At 47.0% G+C, this 20,130-nt stretch overlaps 2 protein-coding genes and 1 long non-coding RNA gene across 4 annotated transcripts in view; 2 read left to right on the forward strand and 1 right to left on the reverse strand.

Annotated features, from left to right (window-relative positions):
* Positions 1-20,130, forward strand: part of LOC119124049 — a 793,622-nt gene that overhangs the window by 179,774 nt on the left and 593,718 nt on the right. The window lies entirely within an intron of this gene.
* tmem231 (transmembrane protein 231) overlaps positions 1-20,130 on the forward strand; it is a 100,796-nt gene that overhangs the window by 15,719 nt on the left and 64,947 nt on the right. For both annotated transcript variants that reach the window (XM_037253712.1, XM_037253713.1), the window contains one exon: positions 4,827-4,970. In XM_037253712.1, coding sequence (XP_037109607.1) covers positions 4,827-4,970 — 144 coding nt within the window. The remainder of the gene's footprint in view (positions 1-4,826; positions 4,971-20,130) is intronic.
* Positions 4,140-17,799, reverse strand: LOC119124115. Its single transcript, XR_005098180.1, has 3 exons — positions 17,578-17,799; positions 8,598-8,608; positions 4,140-4,153 (listed from the first exon to the last, which is right to left on the reverse strand). It is a non-coding gene; the product is annotated as an uncharacterized LOC119124115 (long non-coding RNA).

The following is a 20,130-nucleotide window of genomic DNA, read 5'->3' on the forward strand; positions in this document are numbered from 1 at the left end:
TTAGACTGAGACTCTGAGGTCCGCAACACTGCCTCCCCAAATACCCATAAGAACAATCCAAAACACACAAAAATACCTCCACAGAGTCCGCGAACCGTAAACGCAGTTCAGCGGGTGATTCGCAGACAACGGTTCGAGCCAATAGACTGGTTGTGATTCGTCAAAACCTCACAAAACAGGCAAACACGTGTGAAGCGTCCTGGGCACTCAGGTGGGACAGATGCAGATGGTATGCGTCGTCACCACAGAGCAGACATGGCGAAGGTCGACTACATCCAAGGTCCGACAAACACAAGGGAGCAGACGTCTCATAGGGGTCTGCGCAGCAAAGGCAAAATGCAGGAGCCGGACTCTGTCAACACCGGCTGGATGAGCAGGACGGCTGTCGCTGAGTCACGCCGGTCCCGACTGAAGCGGCACAGCAAAAATATCTGCCCGTGCCCAGCAGATCTGCACACGCCAAGGTGCGGTGGAATGTACTGGTGTCGCCGAGCGGTCCCGACTGAAGCGGCACAGCAAAAATATCTGCCCGTGCCCAGCAGATCTGCACACGCCAAGGTGCTGTGGAATGTACTGGTGTCGCCGAGTGGATGGCCGAACCTGGTACAGCCCCGACCGTGGCCACACACCACTGCGGTAAAGAGGCTGCTGCAAAGAGGGAAGTTGGAGGTGCTCAAATCTCTCCCAAGTGGGAGTTGCTTACAGCTCTCCCTTTCTGCTGCAGCAGTTAAAAATGGGCAGCCGTCACTTGTGTGGTTCTTGCATAAAAGGTAGAATGACTGAGAAAATCTCTATCAAGGGACCTCGAGGCGATCACTGCTTGGGCCCTAATAATTACTACAAAAACAATATGGATGTTGTAGCGGTTGCTGCTCCGACCTTAATTATAAGAATCTCTACAAAAACAAAAGGGGCCTCGCAGCATTCGCGACTGAGGCCCCAATAATAGTACATAACAAGAATGTTACTGTATTGGCCCGAATATAAGACGACCCTGATTATAAGACGACCCCCTCTTTTTCAAGACTCAAGTTTGAAATAAGACTTTTTGAACTCCAAATTTAATTTTTATACAGAAAATAGTTACAGTACATCTGAAACAAATGATTATAGCAATATATTTGAGAGAAAAGCATGTTATTTTCCCTCATTAAAATCATGCAAAAACTGTCTATCACATCTTAATATCTGAACATTTAAATATGAACATTAAAGTGCAATCACCTTTGTAAATGAATGGCTTCTGGTTTTTGAAATGTAAATAAACCAATCTACTGTGATAAAACAACAAAATTGCAATAACTGCATTAACCATCAAAGTGAAGTCTAACTGTAATTGTAGTCTTGAAACAAATCTGAATAAGGAAAAACATTGCAATAAAATAATGCAAACTGGTTTAAACTTGAGAGTTGCTGAGATCTGTCATGTCAGAACATTACTCCTCACAAACATCCTCTGCCTCGCTGTGCTCAGTGTCACTGTCCACATACGCACACACCCTCCTGTTGAACTCTTGAAAGCGGCCGCTCTGAGGACCACGGAAAGCTTTTCTCTGATTGTGAGCATTTTTAGGCGATCTTTTTGAGCTCTCCATCTCCGTACATTACACTCTGTGACACCATATTTCACAGCCACTTTGCAATTGTTTGCAGACTCTGCCTCATTCATCACCATCATCTTGAAGTTTGCATCATAACTTCTCCTCAGCTGCCGGTTAACCTGGCCGATCTTCGACCCACTTTTCTCCAGATTGTCGCTACGTTTCTCCATTTTCTGTTATCTCTTCTCTTATTTTCTTCTCTTTTCTTTCTCACCTCTATTTTTTATCTTTCTTCTTTGTGCTACCACTATTTTTATTTTTATTCTTTATGACAGGGGTTCACTTTGGCCTGGGGAGTTAAGCTCAGCATTCACTTTAAAGATATAAGATAAGAGAGATAAGATAATCCTTTATTATTCCCTCAATGGGGAAACTCCTATGTTAGCAGCAGTACACTTAACATATACACACACACACGCATGCGGGGAAGGGGGTAAAAGATTTAAAAAAGTAGAAGGTATATATAATTAAAAAATATGGACAGTATATACAAAATACACAATACACAATATGCAGTGGAGATAAAAAAAATATTAGATAAAAAAAATAGTGCAAGGGAAGAAAAAAAAAAAGGAAAACATATCTGGCGCCATCTAGCGTTGTGAATGGGTATAATGTCTAGACCCCGAATGTAAGACGACCCCCACTTTTTCAGTCTTATTTCAATGCAAAAAAACACCGTCTTATATTCGGGCCAATACGGTAAATGATTTTTTTTCACGGGTCCAAGCACACTGAACTGGACCCAAAGTCATGAGCACAAAACAAAGAATTGAACTGAACCATGTATTTAGTCAACTCTGTGTGTGTGTGTGTGTGTGTGTGTGTGTGTGTGTGTGTGTGTGTGTGTGTGTGTGTGTGTGTGTGTGTGTGTGTGTGTGTGTGTGTGTGTGTGTGTGTGTGTGTGTGTGTGTGTGTGTGTGTGTGTGTGTGTGTGTGTGTGTGTGTGTGTGTGTGTGTGTGTGTGTGTGTGTGTGCGTGCGTGCGTGCGTGCGTGCGTGCGTGCGTGCGTGCGTGCGTGCGTGCGTGCGTGCGTGCGTGCGTGCGTGCGTGCGTGCGTGCGTGCGTGCGTGCGTGCGTGCGTATCTGAGAGTGAGAGTAAGTGAAGGGGGGGGCTGTGCGTATGTGGACAGTACTTTGCCACCATAACATTAGTTGTTTTGGCAATGCCGTAGCAGTTATATAAACAACATTTTTACAAAAATGGCAGACCTTCAAAAAAGAGCTGTAATTTTATGTGAAAACAATTCATACTGTACATCTTTGCATTTAGTTTTTTTGTCCATCTACCTGTTAGCAAGCTCCTATTTTAAATGGCCACAAGCTATTTTCCGAGAATTTTTAACACAAATGTTTACTAAAGCAGCACTGTTTGTACATTTCATCAAGACCTACCAAAAATTACCTATTTAGCTATTTAATTTGGCAAACACTGTTGCAGTGGAGATGTGTTTGCCAAGAAAAATTACTTACATTTTGTGATTTACTAAAAGTTGGAGACTTATTTAATTGCCCAAGACCGACAAAAGGTCTCTAAACTCAATAGAAAGTTGGCCGTTTTTAACATACTTTCATATCTTGCTTCCTTTTTGGCCTTTTATACAGATCAAAAATGTTTTTGTCAAAGTCATTTTTAATTTGATGTAATTCATTTAAATAAAATTAAAATCCCAACGTCCCAGTACCCCAACGTGGCCATGGCTGTGAGAGGCTTGAAAGCTGCTCTAGTTATAGCTGGAGTGTAACTGTTGTTGCTGGACCTGTATGTGCTGTATCTTATTTGGCAATTTCAAAGTAGCACCTGAGGGGTATTCTAGAAAGCGGGTTATGTGAAAATTCTGAGTAAATTAACCCTGAAATGAGGGAAACTCTGAGTTATCCGTTCCAGAAAGAGAGGTAACTTAAACTCTGGGTCAGTTACTGTGGTAACTTACTCTGTGAACATAACCTGCTCGCTGGCAGGTTTACGAGAAGAGACCCAGAATTTCAACCTGTCTCCTCCCACACAAAGAAATCATGGATTGGCAATTCATTCAAAATCCCATCAACATCGAAGCCGTAATAATTCTAAACACTTTACGTCGTGAGAGAATCTTCCGACCCAGATTAGATTGATCATTTCTAGAAGAATATCTTTTCGAACGGTACCGCTTTTCTTTGAACAGTTTAATTTATCTCAATAACCTTCTCCGGGAATGGGATGCCTGATGGTGTAGTGGTACACTTGCCTGTATTGTGTACAGGCACCCCAAGTTCGATTCCCACACACAGCAATGGCATTTTTTTTTTAATAATATCGGGGATTATTTATATTTAAAATAACTTTTTTCAGTTGGCTGAGGAGAACTCAATGTTTGTTTTAAAATAGTATTTTAATGAGTGTTGGTGTAGGTTACAGTGTCACATTTTAAATGACTACGATAGGTATAAAACATAAATGTTAATCCATGAAGTGTAGAATTAACTGAGAGCACGTTGGAAAACACTTTGTTTGGGGTTTAAATTATTTGAAGTAGTCACTGAATTAATATTTTAGTTTAAATTAATATTTACTATGTTTAATAGCGTAAGTCCATTTAAAATAATTAAATTAAAATCAAAGCGAGGTGCAATCACAACCTAGCAAAACATGCCTTACCTTTTTGACTGTTTTTGTTTCATTTTGAGCTGCTTCCAAGTCCTTTTTTCTCCTGTTGGATTGCACCTAAATGAAAATCAGATTTCATTCCTACTTAAATTCATAACTATAAACTATGCTACGATCTTATGGTTAGATGTTACATCAATGAAATAGTTCATTCAAACTTGCGCATCGGGCAGCAATTTCCTCCCATGACGTCTCTCTCTCCTTCGCTGCTGCAGCCGTATTAAATTTGCGGCGAAAAATACGTTCGCCGTAGGCTTGCATGAGGACCTCCAACTCCATTGTGGTAAAATAAGGTGATCTGTTTTTCCTCAGTTGTCATGGTGACTCATGGTATCGGGGCTCCATTGATGATGACTTTTTATAGTGGTTGTGCACGTGTGTAACTCAAGGTTAACATATTCAGAGTTGATTGAACTAACTCAGATAAGTTGTTCTGTAACCGAATACTCAGTCTCCCATCTCAGAGTAAGTCAACTCAGAGTTCAGGGATAGACTCAGAGTATGTTGAACTTGCTTTCTGGAATACCCCCCTAGAGAGACATGAGCCAAACAAATGATATTCTATGTGTGTTTGTTAGACCAAGTCAACAGTGGTGATGCAGAGCCTGGCCTACATGCAGCATTCCTCTTCTGTTTCTGGAGCAAAGCTGTTCATTAGTGGAGATCTGAGGCTGCAGCAGAGAACACCTTTGTCTCACCGTGGCCTGTTCAACATTTACAACGTGAGTGTATTTACGGACTTTCTCACAAAAATGCATATTTTTAATAATGTACCGTATTAGGCCGAATATAAGACGATGTTTTCTGCATTGAAATAAGACTGAAAAAGTGGGGGTCGTCTTACATTCGTGGTCTTTTGTTGTTTCGATGACTTATGTTTGGTGTGTTGCCGAGAGTATTTCATTTATGGTTATTTAGTATTGCATTTATTGATCTTACCAAAGCTTTTGATTCGGTGAGCCGAAGTGGTTTATTCCAAATGCTGAAGAAGATTGGCTGTCCTCCGCAGTTGCTCAGCATCACAACCTCCTTCCATGAAAATACGCAGTGCACCGTTAACTTCGACTGCACATCATCGGAACCATTCACCACAAAGAATGGGGTGAAACAGGGTTGTATTCTGGCTCCAACATTATTTGGAATATTCTTTTCACAAATGCTCAAGTTGGCATTCAGTCATTCTGAAGAAGGCGTCTATCTTCATACTAGGAGCGACGGAAAGTTGTTCAACCTATCTCGCCTAAAGAGTAAATCCAAGGTCCGCACCTTTTTAGTACGGGAACTGTTGTTTGCAGACGATGCAGCCTTAGTCGCACACAGAGAGAGTGATCTTCAACAATTGATGGACAGTTTTACTAATGCTTGTAAAGCATTTGGATTGTCGATGAACATCACCAAGACCAAAGTCATGGGTCAGAACATACAGGTACCACCGTCAATCAGTGTAGAAAACAATCAGCTTGAAGTTGTGGATGAATATGTCTACCTGGGCTCAACAGTCGCCAGCAATTTGTCACTGGATGCTGAAATCTCAAAGCGCATAGGCAAAGCCTCAGCCGTTATGGCTAAGCTTCACAAGCGAGTATGGGGTAACCAAAAACTCACAGTGAACACCAAGCTCAAAGTGTACCAGGCTTGCGTCCTCAGAACATTGCTGTACGGTAGTGAGTCATGGACCACCTATGCTCGCCAAGAGGACCGACTGGAAAAGTTTCACATCCGGTGTCTACGTCGGATTCTGGACATCACTTGGCAAGAGCGCGTCACGAACACTTTGGTGCTGGAAAAGGCTGGTTCCCTCAGTATGCATCTCCTGCTTTGTCAACGTCGAATGAGATGGCTTGGACATGTGCGCCGCATAAATGATGGAAGGATCCCAAAAGATTTACTCTACGCTGAGCCGCTTCAGGACATCGCCCGATGGGTCGTCCAATCCTGCGCTTTAAGGATGCGTGTAAAAGAGACATGGTCCTTACAGGTATCGACACGAAAAATTGGGAACTTCAAGCGATGGATCGTAAGTCCTGGTGCCAAGCCATTCATGAAGGAGTCAGGAAAGGCGAGGAAAAAAGAATCCAGCTTTTGGAAAGCAAGCGTGAACGCAGGAAACCGAGACAGGAAGCTCAGGCCCAAGAGCAACCAACTCAATTCGTATGTCCGGCTTGCGGGAGAGACTGTCATGCCAGAATCGGACTGCTGAGCCACTCAAGACGCTGTACTTTACTCCAGTGATTCTATGCTCCATGGCGCTACCATTGTCTCTCGAGACAGACGGATGCCAAAGGAAGTATAGCGGAACCGTTACGCGCAGTTAAGTTATGTAATGTGTGCCGTCTACTAGTGTTGTGTGACGTCAGAAGTTGAGCGTTGACTTACGTGCTGTATTTCTGTCTGTTGCAGAACCACACACATCACACATGCACGCACACACACACACACACACACACACACACACATACACACACACACACCACACACCCTTCACACGGTTCATACAATAATCACACACACAAGAATCACATTCACACACCCAAAGACTCACCCATGTACACTACACACACCTGCCCTCACATCCTTACGACCAAACATGTGCCTATACCCTTTTGCCAGTTTGCCTGTATGCCCCCATGAGCCACAGTGCCTGTTACTTTTTTGCCAATAATTCAGTAAAGCAATTAAAACTAAACCACATCTTCCCTCCTGTGTTCTGACCGACACCTGGGGGCGAAAAAAGCATAACCATCCTCAGGCTCCCCAACAATAGCGGGAGCAGTTTGCATTATTTTATTGCAATGTTTTTCCTTATTCAAATTTGTTTCAAGACTACAGTTAGACTTCACTTTGATGGTTAATGCAGTTATTGCAATTTTGTTGTTTTATCACAGTAGATTGGTTTATTTACATTTCAAAAACCAGAAGCCATTCATTTACAAATGTGATTGCACTTTAGATTACATATTTAAATGTTCAGATATTAAGATGTGATAGACCAGGGGTCACCAACACGGTGCCCGCGGGCACCAGGTCGCCCGTGAGTACCACATGAGTCGCCCGCAGGACTGTTCTAAAATTAGCTCAAATAGCGGCACTTGTCAGTGAGCTGCATCTATTTATTTTACAGTCAAACCTCGGTTTTCGAACGTCCTGGTTCTCGAACAAATCGGAATTCGAACAAAAAAATCGAGATATTTTTGCTTCGGTTGTCGAACAAAATTCCGAGGTCGAACCTCAAAGTAACGAAAATACAATAACAACGGAGTCAGTCGGCATCCGGGCCGCGCGGTCGGGTTTTCTCGGGTCCTCCCGGCTCATCCCGCGCGGCCCGGATGCCGACTGACTCCGTTGTTATTGTATTTTTGTTACTTTGAGGATTGTATTAACCCCTAATCATGCCTCCAAAGAAAGCAAGTGGGAGCAGTAAAGCCATCCCAAAACACAAAGACGCTCTTAAAGCAATGCGACAGTGAGCACCCGAAGCGCTGCGGTTGTGCGATCGGACCAAATTAAGCTCTTTGCGCACTGAGGTCCACAAATTTTGGAAAGTACATCAGGACTTTAAAAATATTTTCTCAATATTAGCGGCGGCTCTGTCACAATAATGCGACCAGCGCGGTGCAGTTGCGCGGTGGGCGACGCGCTACGGTCGCGCGTTCGGCGGTTTGCTGCAGTTGCGCGATCGGACAAATATGCGCAAATGAAAAAATGCTTAAAAAAGGCGGGTTTTTTTGTCTTGAAACGGATTAAAAAATTTTCGGAATTCGACCGATTCGCTTCTCGAACCGCCTTCTGGAACGGATTGTGGTCAAAAACCAAGGTTTGACTGTATTTTTGCTACTCCTGTTAAAATCACACTTACATGTGAACTGGAAATGACAATAATAACACATAGTGAAAGCCAAATTGAGCAAATTGTTCTATTTCAGAAGTGTGTGTCAAACTGGTAGCCCTTTGCCTTAATCAGTACCCAGGAAGTAGCTCTCGGTTTAAGAAAGGATGGTGACCCCTGTGATAGACAGTTTTTGCATGATTTGAATGAGGCAAAATAACATGCTTTTTCTCCCGAATACATTGTTATAATCATTTGTTTCAGATGTAATAATTTTCTGTATAAAAATTAAATTTGGTGTTCAAAAAGTCTTTTTTCACATTTGAGTCTTGAAAAAGAGGGGGTCGTCTTATAATCAGGGTCGTCTTATATTCGGACCAATACGGTATTCGATGGATGGCTGTTTGTTTTGTATAAAAGCACACTTAAACTATCATCAGTTTCTTTGTTTAAAACAGTGCACTGCATTTAAAATGATCAGAATCAGAATCAGCTTAATTGGCCAAGTTTGTGCATGCCAAACAAGGAATTTGACTCCGGTTGATCACAGCCTCTGTACAACATTTAAGTGACTAACAACTATGCACCAAGTGAACAACTAACAACAATGTTGTGCTGATCTTCCCAGTCAACGTGAATGATGGGTGTAGGGGTGTAACGGTTCACCATACCAACTCTTCCAGACAAAATGTCTTGATTTTATTGCAATATCAAGAACATGTACGTGATTCAATTATATGTTATAATAACATCTCTTTAGACCAGTCCCCATTAATAACGTACTTCTAATTAACCTCAATTAACTTAACCAAAAATACTAAAATGAAAATTTGTTTTATGATCAGTCAACTTTGTCATAATAAAACAATTGAAACTGTTCTTGAACCAGTATAACAAAAATAAATTTAAAAAACTTCTCTTAAGAGCAGCCAACATTGTTTTGCAGCCAGGTATTGTGTACCTCTTCCCAGAGGACAGAAGATCGAACAAAGAGTGAGCGGGGTGACTCACATCACTCACAATCGTGGTCGCCTTGCGGGTGAGATGGGAGGTGTAAACGTCCTTCAAGGAGGGGAGTGAAGCACCAATAACCTTACCAGCCGTGTTCACTATGCGCTGCAGGGCCTTCATGTTGTAGTCAGTGCAGCTACCACCCCAAACAGTGATACAACTGGAGAGGACGCTCTCAATGATGCCACGGTAAAATGTAGTCATGACGGCCGGAGGAGCACTTGCTCGCCTGAGTTTCCGCAGGAAGTACAGGCGGCGCTGGGCCTTCTTCGCCAGTGATGCGGTGTTGGTGGACCAGGAGAAATCCTCACTGATGTGCACCCCCAGGAACCTGGTGCTGGTCACCCTCTCCACCACAGCACCATCGATGGTCAGCGGCAGGTGTTGGGTGTGACCCTTCCGGAAGTCAACAACAATCTCCTTGGTCTTGTTGACGTTCAGCAGGAGGTTAGATTAGATTAGATTAGATTAGATAATCCTTTATTATTCCCTCAATGGGGAAACTCCTGTGTTAGCAGCAGTACACGTAACATATACACACACACACAGACACACACGCATGCGGGGAAGGGGGTAAAAGATTTAAAAAAGTAAAAGATATATATAATTAAAAAATATGGACAGTATATACACAATACACAATATACAGTGGAGATAAAAAAATATTAGATAAAAAATAGTGCAAAGGAAGAAAAACAGTGCAAAAAAGCAGGTAAGAAGAGTGTGAGGTAGACAGATATTGCACATATGATTGCACATATGGTTATTGCACGTTATTATTGCATGTTATTATTGTCCGTTAGCTACAGTGATCGGCCTGGTTGTACAGTCTGATGGTAGCAGGGAGGAAGGACCTGCGATGCCTCTCGGTGGTGCATCGTGGGTGACGAAGCCGGTCACTGATGGAGCTCTCCAGGGCTCTGACAGTCTCATGAAGGGGGTGGGAGACATTGTCCATGATGGAGGACAGTTTAGCCACCATCCTCCTCTCCCCCACCACCTCCACCCGGTCCAGACTGCAGCCCAGGACAGAGCCGGCTTTCTTCACCACCTTGTCCAGGCTCTTCTTCTCCGCTGCAGTGATGCCGCTGCTCCAGCAGACCACCCCATAAAAAATGGCGGACGCCACCACAGAGTCGTAGAAGGTCCTCAGGAGGCCGTCCCTCACTCCGAAGGACCTCAGTCTGCGCAGCAGGTGGAGTCTGCTTTGGCCCATCTTGTATAGGGCCTGAGTGTTAACAGTCCAGTCCAGTTATTGTTCAGGTGAACACCCAGGTACTTGTAAGAGTCCACAATCTCTATGTCCGTTCCCTGGATGTTCACCGGCGAGGGGGGGACTTTGCGCCGGCGGAAGTCCGCCACCAGCTCCTTTGTTTTTCCAGAGTTAATCTGGAGGCGGTTCCGCTGGCACCAGTTCACGAATCTGTGATTAAGTTCTCGGTACTCCGTCTCGTCTCCGTTGTTAATGAGACCGACGATGGCGGAGTCGTCCGAGAACTTCTGGAGGTGGCAGGTTGATGTGTGGTGGGTGAAGTCAGCTGTGTAGATGGTGAAGAGGAGGGGGGCAAGGACGGTTGTTGTCCTTGCACCACGTGGTGAGAAGGTCAACCTCCAACCTGTATTGAGTCTCGTCGCCCTTGGTGATGAGACCCACCAGAGTCGTGTCGTCAGCAAATTTCACCATGTGGTTGGTGCTCTAGGTTGCAGCGCAGTCATGCATCAGCAGGGTGAAGAGCAGCGGACTGAGCACGCAGCCTTGGGGGGCCCCCGTGCTCAGCGTGATGCTGGCGGAGATTTTGTCGCCAACACGTACCACCTGAGGCCTCTGACTGAGGAAGTCTAGTAGCCAGTTGCAGAGGTAGGTACTGAGGCCCAGCTTGGCGAGTTTGCAGATGAGTCGTTGTGGCACAATGGTGTTGAAGGCAGAACTGAAGTCCACAACCAGCAATCTCACATACGAGTCCCTACTCTCCAGGTGGGTGAGGGCCGAGTGGAGGGCAGAGCAGATGGCATCCTCAGAGGACTGTTTGGCTCGGTACGCAAACTGGAAGGGGTCTATGGTGGGGGGGAGAATGGATCTGATGTGCTCCATGACAAGCCGCTCAAAGCACTTCATGATGATGGGCGTCAGTGCCACGGGGCGGTAGTCATTGAAGCAGGAGGGGGCATGTTTGTTCGGCACAGGTACGATGGTGGCAGCCTTGAAACACGAAGGGACGACGCCCTGCTGCAGGGAAATGTTGAAGATGTCCGTGAAGACACCCGTCAGCTCCCCAGCGTAGTCCTTCAGCACTCGACCTGGGATGTTGTCAGGGCCCGCCGCCATACGGGTGTTGATAACGGCAAGCGCCCTCCTCACGCTATCAGCAGAGAGGCACAGGGGCTGCTCTTGTGGAGGGGGAGGGGTCTTCAGCGGGCAAGTGCTGTTCTGAGCGTCGAAGCGAGCAAAGAAGCGGTTGAGATCGTTGAGCAGACGGATGTCGCCCTCACAGCTCTGCGGCGCGGGCTTGTAGTCCGTGATGGTCTGAATGCCCTGCCAAAGGCTCCGCGCGTCCCTGCTGTCCTTGAAGTGGCCGGTAATCTTGCAAGAGAACGCCCTTTTCGCCTCCTTGATGCCCCGGGACAGGTCGGCCCTCGCTGTCCTCAAGCCAGCCTCATCCCCCGCTCTGAAGGCTTCGTCCCTGGCCCTCAGCAGCCTGAGGACAGCACCAGTCAGCCATGGCTTCCAGTTAGCCCGAGTGACGATGTATTTCGAGTGGGTCACATCATCAATGCACTTCGCGATGTAAGAGGAAACAGAGTCAGTATACTCCTCTATGTCCGTCCGATCATTGCAAGTGGCCGCCTGCTTAAACACTTCCCAGTCAGTAGAGCCAAAGCAGTCTCGAAGCACATCAGAGGCACCCTCAGGCCACACTCTAACCCGCTTGCGAACCGGCCTGGATGCTTTCACCATTTGTCTGTATGCGGGCAAAAGCATAACAGTGATATGGTCAGAAAGTCCAAGATGGGGGAGGGGGGCGGCTTTGAAAGCTCCTTTATGTGAAGAGTAGACCAGGTCCAGGAAGCTGTCGCCACGTGTTGGAAAATTAACATGCTGGTGAAGCCTCGGAAAAACAGACTTCAGGTTAGCGTGATTAAAATCCCCAGCGAAGATGGTGAAACCGTCAGGGTGCGCCGTCTGTTGTTCACTGACAGCCTGATACAGTTCACTAAGAGCCGCGATCCTGTCGCCTTCGATGTTGGAAGGCGGGATGTATACCGCGACTAGCAGAATCGCAGTAAATTCCCTCGGCAGGTAAAAAGGACGGCACTTAATGATCACAAACTCCGCCAGTGGCGAGCAGTGCTTGCATACCACTACAGAGTCCCGGCACCATTCGTCACGGATGTAGACGCATATTCCACCTCCTCGCAATTTTCCCACTTTTACAATGGCCCGGTCCGCCCGATAGCATGCTAGCCGCTCCAGATGTACAGCAGAGTCCGGAATGTTGACAGTCAACCAAGTCTCAGTGAACACGAGCACACAGCAGTTACGCACTGTCCGGTTCGTAGATCTCAGCAGGCGAATGTAATCCATTTTTTTGTCCAGCGATCGAACATTCGCCAGAAGAATGGAAGGCACGGCCGGGCGAGCTGGGTTGCCCGCCAGCCTGGCCCGGACGCCTCCGCGCTTGCCCCTCTTCAGCCTCCTCGCACACCGCTTCCGACGCTCCCTAACCGGGGGAGGAATAGCAGGCGAGTCCGGCGACGTTTCAGGACGGAGCAGTCCGAGCTCCTTTAATGTCCCCGCTTCAAAGTCCAGAACGCCACAAAACTCGCTTTCGCCGATGTCGAGCAGAACCTGCCTGCTGTACTTGTAGCACGAGACGAACACATAAAACTGTCGGACAAACACTCATTAAACGAACAAAACACCGTTCGGGCGGGACAGAGAGAGGTCGCTGCGTGTGCCATCTTGTATCTAAATATGAATGAATAACTTTGTAGACTGCTCTCAGGTAGGAAAAAGATGAATAAAAAATAGTTCTATTCTAAACCAGTTTCTAATAGTACCAATGCGTTAGATCGAACTTTAGTCAGTTCTGATCATTTTATAGGAGATAGTTTGAGAAACGTGATTGTTTACAGAGGGCTCATTGGTTATTGGCTAGTGGATGCATACCGCAATCCTAGTCAACCTCAGTTTGTTGCAGTATAGCTTCTATTTTATGCGCCTTTATTCCGGTGCGCCCTATATATGAAATAATTTCTAAAATAAGATATTCAATGAGGGTGCGGCTTATAATCCAGTGCAAGTACGGTAAATGTAACATACGTATTTATTCCGGTATGTAATAGTCCAATATGTTAAACAATTAAGTATAGCAGATTTGTTGTGTTTAATAATAATCTCATTTTCAGTTGCATCTACCTAGCATTAATTATATCTACTCAATTTTCTGAGTGATTTGAATTTAAGGGTTACTATTGCATTGACTTAAAATTGTATTTAAATCAACTCGATATTATATTTCATGGAACTCAATGTCGCTGAGTACCATCTACTTAAATTCTTTAGTTACATTTACTTAATGTAAATATAAATGATTTCACAGCTTTCAAATTTACTCAATATTTTGAAGTGTAAAATTTTACAGAGATTAAAATAAGTAGAGCATGGTTTAAGTTTTTAGAGTGTGAGTGATAGTCAGTCGTTACACAATACAGAACAATGGTTTGACTTTAGATCAGCAAATATGCCCAAGCAGTACCTCCACAAAAAGGATGCGAACAAATTCTGTGATACCAGTGTAAAAGTTGGTGTAAAGCCCTGTATTATCTAACTAGACTGTTTGTCAAGATGTTTTTAATTGAAATGGCTTTATTTTAGTAAATATGATTTTCAGTTCTTTAAAACCTTTAAATTATTGTAAATCTGTACTTTGTAATGATTTGGAACAATGCATTATATTTTTATTGTATCTTTTGAAAAATTGTAATGAAACTGTGAGGTTTTTTTCAAAATGGGTTCATGACTTAAAATGTATACCAAGTGTTAACAGTGTAACTGTTTCGAAATGAACCGGAAAACCGAAGTTAAAAAGTACTTTGGTTCAACTCCTCGTTCTGTCATCCTGAACCGTGGTTTCGCCGCGCATGTCATAATTCCGAGGAGCACTTGAATGCTGCATAACCTCACACGCGAGTTGACAGCAATGACGGACAAAGTTGCCCCAGCAGCACCCCCGGGCATATTTGGGTCGGCCGTGCGGACGCACTTTGAATCTCTGATTAAGACGCCAGAGGATGGTGGTCGCGTCGTTACCCGAACGCAAGTTATTTGTCGTTTGCATTCAATATGAAACTGTCTGTGGGAGAGAACGGTAGCACGTCAAAAATCCTCGCAAATAAGAGGAGATATCAGAGTCAGAGTCAGAGTCAGCTTTATTGTCAATTCCTTCATGCTAAGACACACAAAGAAACCGAAATACCGTTCCCCCTATCCCACGGTGACGAGACACAGCACACGATTAACACACAAGTAAAACAACGGGGGGAGAGTTCAGGACCCCAACAGCCTGGAGATCACAAACTTCGCCAGTGGCGAGCAGTGCTGGCATCCCACAACAAAGTCCCGGCACCTCTCGTCACGGATGTAGACGCACAGTCCACCTCCTCGCGATGTTCCCCCTCGTACAATGGCCCGGTCCGCCCGATAGCACGCCATCCGCTCCAGATGCACAGCAGCTACGCACTGTCCGGTCCGCAGAACTCAGCAGGCATGTTGATGTCCAGCGATCGAACGTTCGCCAGAAGAATGGAAGGCACGGCCGGGCGAGCTGGGTTGGCCGCCAGCCAGGCCCGGACGCCCAACCGGGGGAGGAATAGCAGGCGAGTCCGGCGACGCTCCAGGACGGAGCAGACCGAGCGCCTTTAATGTCCCCGCTTCAAAGTCCAGATCGCCACAAAACTCGCTTTCGCCGATGTCGAGCAGAACCAGCCCGCCGTACTTGTAGCACAACCCGGTACGACGAGACGAACACACAAAACTGGCGGACAAACCCACATTAAACGACAAAACAAAACACCGTTCGGGACAGAGAGAGGCCGCTGCGTGTGCACGCGCCGCCATCTTACTTCCGTATGATGAGATATCACGCCGGCACCGAGCTCACTCAGCCCGACGTAGCAGTAAAACCACAACAGCAGCCAAATATTCATGAGGCCTTCAAAGCGAAACTTGGTCCAGATTCAGAGCGAGCAAAACCAATTATTAAGGCAGCTAATTTTCCCACATAGCTAAGTTGGCTAAACGCTATCTTGGAGTCCCAGCAACACCTGTTGCTTGTGAGACGGTTTTCTCTTCAGTTAATAATAATAATACATACAATTTGTAAAGCGCTTTTCAAAGACCCAAAGACGCTTACAGGGAAACAAAGGTGAGGACATACATAGAGAGAGACAATAGCATAAAGTTGGGAACAGGACACTGGTTATGGGTAGGGGAGATAGTATGCTTGTGAAAAAAGGTACGTTTTTAGACGGGACTTAAATATGGGGAGTGAGGGTGAGTCGCAGACAGATTGTGGGATAGAGTTCCAGAGTCGGGGTGCTGCGCAGGAGAAGGCTCTGTCACCGAAGGATTTGAGTTTGTTTTTTGGGACTGTCAGACGAGAAATAGTGGAGGATCGGAGGGGACGGGTGGGGCGGTAGGGGATAAGGAAGTTGGACAGGTAAGGGGGAGCCAGGTGGTGAAGGGCTTTGAAGGTGAGGAGGAGTATCTTGAAGATGATGCGCTGTTTGATGGGGAGCCAGTGAAGCGAGTGGAGAATGGGAGTGATGTATTCGCAGGACCCGGTGTGGGTAAGGAGGCGGGCAGCAGAATTGTGGACTAGTTGAAGTCTATGGAGTGAGTGAGAAGTGATGCCAGTGAGAAGGGAGTTGCAGTAGTCAAGCCGAGATGAGCTGAAGGCATGCATGAGGGATTCAGCGGCAGGGAGAGAGAGGCATGGTCGGATTTTGGCGATGCGGCGGAGGTGGAAGTAGGGGGTCTTGACAACAGAACTGACATCAGGGTGGAAGGACAGGGTAGGGTAGAAAATAACGCCGAGGTTGCGTGCCAGAGTTGACATTGTAATAACAACACAGAGATCCACCCTGTCACCTGAGAATATAGACTCTGGTCTTTAAAGAATTTATTCGTATTCATCTTTTTTCTACCTCAGACCAGTGCGAGATTTTTATTTTACATTAGACAATAGAAACCAGGGCTGTGGACTCGGACTCGTGGACTCGGACTCGGTCGGACTCGGTCATTTTTGCCGGACTCGGACTCGGTGCTGATTTTGACCGAGTCCACCGAGTCCGACAATAAAGAAAATACGTTCAATTTTATTTTCATCATGCTGCTGAGAATGCGCGTAGGAATACTGTCCACAGCCCTGCTACGTTATGAACTAGCACAACTCCGGTAGGGCAGGGAAAATGTTAGCGATCCGACGTCCAATTGGAACTTCGCCTCACTTTTACGTCCGCGCTCTCAGCAGGGGATCCTATATAAGCCGAACCAGCCAGTGTGAAAGCAGTTGCGTTCGTTCTGCATATATAATTAGCTATTTTGATGTGTTTCGATAGTTGTGGGGTCGTCACTAATTATTTGTGTTTAGATAAATGTCTGAGCTATAATGGTGTAATTAATGATTAAAACTTGAAAGTATCTGTTTATTGTATTCGTTTATATGTTTAATAAAGACAAAGCCATCACAAAACTGTTGTAATTATTTAGATTTTGATCTAAATTAGCCTTGAATAAAGACTAAGCAGTCACATGAATTAACAGAAAAAATGGACAGCCGGACTCGGACTCGGTGCAAAACTCCGACCGAGTCCACAGCCCTGCTGCTTACCTATGTTTCCCTTCCATATCGATCCGTAAATTTACTCGAAACATTAACAGAGCAGCCTATTTTGACATGAAATAGCCTCGTGCTTATAGCAGCTATCACTATAGTATTAGCCATCCACAAACTCCCATGAGCCTCAGCTTGCAGACTCCCATGAGCCTCAGCAAAGTGTAAACAATCGCGTTTCTCAAACGATCTCCTATAAAATCGGAACTGACTAAAGTTCGATCTACCACATTGGTACTGCTTACCTGTGTTTCCCTTCCATATCGATCTGTAAATTTACCCGAAACATTAACAGAGCAGCCTATTTTGACATGAAATAGCCTCACGGGTACAACAGCTATTCAGTGACGCCCCCTGACCACAGTTGCCGTAATGCGTGATGCGACCTTGTAATTTACTTTTCGTACTAAAACGTACTGAAAGATTTTGGCAGAGCACTGTGTACAACCAGTATGGATCAACAAATTCATCAAATGATCCATATATAAGGCGCACCGGACTAGAAGGCGCACTGTCGGCTTTTGAGAAAATTTTAGGTTTTTAGGTGCGCCTTATAGTCCGGAAAGTACGGTACTTAATTTCTAAAAATGTATCTACTCTCCGTGAGTGGTCACCTTACCGTGGTGGAGGGATTTGCATGTCCCAATGATCCTAGGAGCCATGTTGTCTGGGGCTTCATGCCCCTGGTAGGGTCACCCATGCCAAAAGGATCCTAGGTGAGGGGCCAGACAAAGCATGGCTCAAAAAGCCCCTTATGACGAAAAAGACATATGGACTCGGATTTCCCTCGCCCGGCCGCGGGTCACTCTGGAGCCAGGCCCGGAGTTGGGGCTCAAAGGCGAGCGTCTGGTGGCCGGGCCTTCGCCCATGGGGCCCGGCCGGGTACAGCCCGAAAACGAAACGTGGGTCCCCCTTTCCATGGGGCTGTGGGAGGGGCCAAAGGGGTCGGGTGAGCTGGGCGGCGGCCAAAGGCGGGGACCTTGGTGGTCCGATCCCCGGCTGCAGAAGGTGGCTCTTGGGACATGGAATGTCCCCTCTCTGGCTGGAAAGGAGCCCGAGCTGGTGTGCGAGGCAGAAAAGTTCCGACTAGATATAGTCGGGCTTGCCTCCACACACAGTTTGAGTTCCGGTACAAGCCCTCTTGAGAGGGGCTGGACTCTCTTCCACTCTGGAGTTGCCCACGGTGAGAGGCGTCGAGCAGGTGTGGGTATACTTATTGCCCCCCAGCTGGGCGCCTGCACATTGGGGTTCACCCCATTGAACGAGAGGGTAGCCTCTCCCTCCGCCTCCGGGTGGGGGGACGGGTCCTGACTGTTGTTTGTGTCTATGCACCAAACGGCAGCTCAGAGTACCCACCATTCTTGGAGTCCCTGGAAGAAGTGCTTGAGGGCACTCCTTCTGGGGACTCCATTGTTCTACTGGGTGACCTCAATGCTCATGTGGGCAATAACAGTGAGACCTGGAAGGGCGTAATTGGGAGGAACAGCCCCCCGATCTGAACCCCAGCAGTGTTCTATTATTGGAATTCTGTGCTCGACACGGATTGTCAATAATGAACACCATGTTCAAGCTTAAGGGTGTCCATGTGTGCACTTGGCACCAGGACACCCTAAGCCGCAGTTCGATGATCGACTTTGGAGTCAGATTTGCGGCCGCATGTTTTGGACACTCGGGTGAAAAGAGGGGCGGAGCTGTCAACTGATCACCACCTGGTGGTAGGTTGGCTCCAATGGTGGGGGAAGATGCCGATCCGACCTGGCAGACCCAAACGCTCTGTGAGGGTCTGCTGGGAACGTCTGGCAGAATCCTCTGTCAGGAAGAGCTTCAACTCCCACCTTCGGCAGAGCTTTTCCCACATCCCGGGGGAGGCGGGGGACATTGAGTCCGAGTGGACCATCTTCATTGGTGCCTGTCGCTGAAGAAGGAGTCCTATCGGGCCGTTTTGGCCTGCGGGACTCCGGAGGCAGCTGACAGGTACCGGATGGCCAAGCGGAACGCGGCTTCGGCGGTTGCTGAGGCAAAAACCCGGGCGTGGGAGGAGTTTGGCGAGGCCATGGAGAATGACTTCCGGACGGTTTCAAGGAAATTCTGGTCCACCATCCGGCGTCTCAGGAGGGGGAAGCAGTACACCGTCAACACTGTTTACAGTGGAGATGGCGTGCTGCTGACCTCGACTCGGGACGTCGTGAGTCGGTAGGGAGAATACTTCAAAGACCTCCTCAATTCCACCGACACGCCTTCCATTGTGGAAGCAGGGCCTGGAGACTCTGAGCCAGACTCTCCAATCTCTGGGGTCGAAGTCACTGAGCTAGTTAAAAAAACTCCTCGGTGGCAAGGCCCCGGGGGTGGATGAGATCCGCCCGGAGATCTTAAAGGCCCTGGATGTTGTGGGGCTGTCATGGTTGACACGCCTCTACAACATTGCGTGGACATTGGGGACGGTGCCTCTGGATTGGCAGACTAGGGTGGTGGTTCCCCTCTTTAAGAAGGGGGACTGGAGGGTGTGTTCCAATTACAGGAGAATCACACACGTCAGCCTCCCTGGTAAGGTCTATTCAGGGGTGCTGGAGAGGAGGGTCCATCGGGAGGTCGAACCTCGGATTCAGGAGGAGCAGTGTGGCTTTCGTCCTGGCCGTGGAAAAGTGGACCAGCTCTACACCCTCGGCAGGATCCTTGAGGGGGCATGGGAGTTCGCCCAACCAGTCCACATGTGTTTTGTGGACTTGGAGAAGGCGTTCGACCGTGTCCCTCGGGAGGTTCTGTGGAGGGTGCTTCGGGAGTACGGGGTGCCGAGCCAACTGATAAGGACAAATAGGACCAAAATCCTGTATCGCCGATGCCGGATTTTGGTCCGTATTTCCGGCAGTAAGTCGGATTAGGCGCAGCCGAGGCGTTGAGGGTGTCCGGTTTGGGGACCTCAGCATCGCATCTATGCTTTTTGCAGATGACGTGGTGCTCTTGGCTTCTTCAAGCCGTGATCTCCAACTCTCATTGGAGTGGTTCGCAGCCGAGTGTGAAGCGGTCGGGATGTGGGTCAGCACCTCCAAATCCGAGTCCATGGTCCTCGGTCGGAAAAGGGTGGAATGCCCTCTCCGAATCGGGGATGAGATCCTGCCCCAAGTGGAGGAGTTCAAGTATCTTGGGGTCTTG

The sequence above is a fragment of the Syngnathus acus genome, chromosome 6 (assembly GCF_901709675.1).
Source record: "Syngnathus acus chromosome 6, fSynAcu1.2, whole genome shotgun sequence".
NCBI lineage: Eukaryota > Metazoa > Chordata > Actinopteri > Syngnathiformes > Syngnathidae > Syngnathus > Syngnathus acus.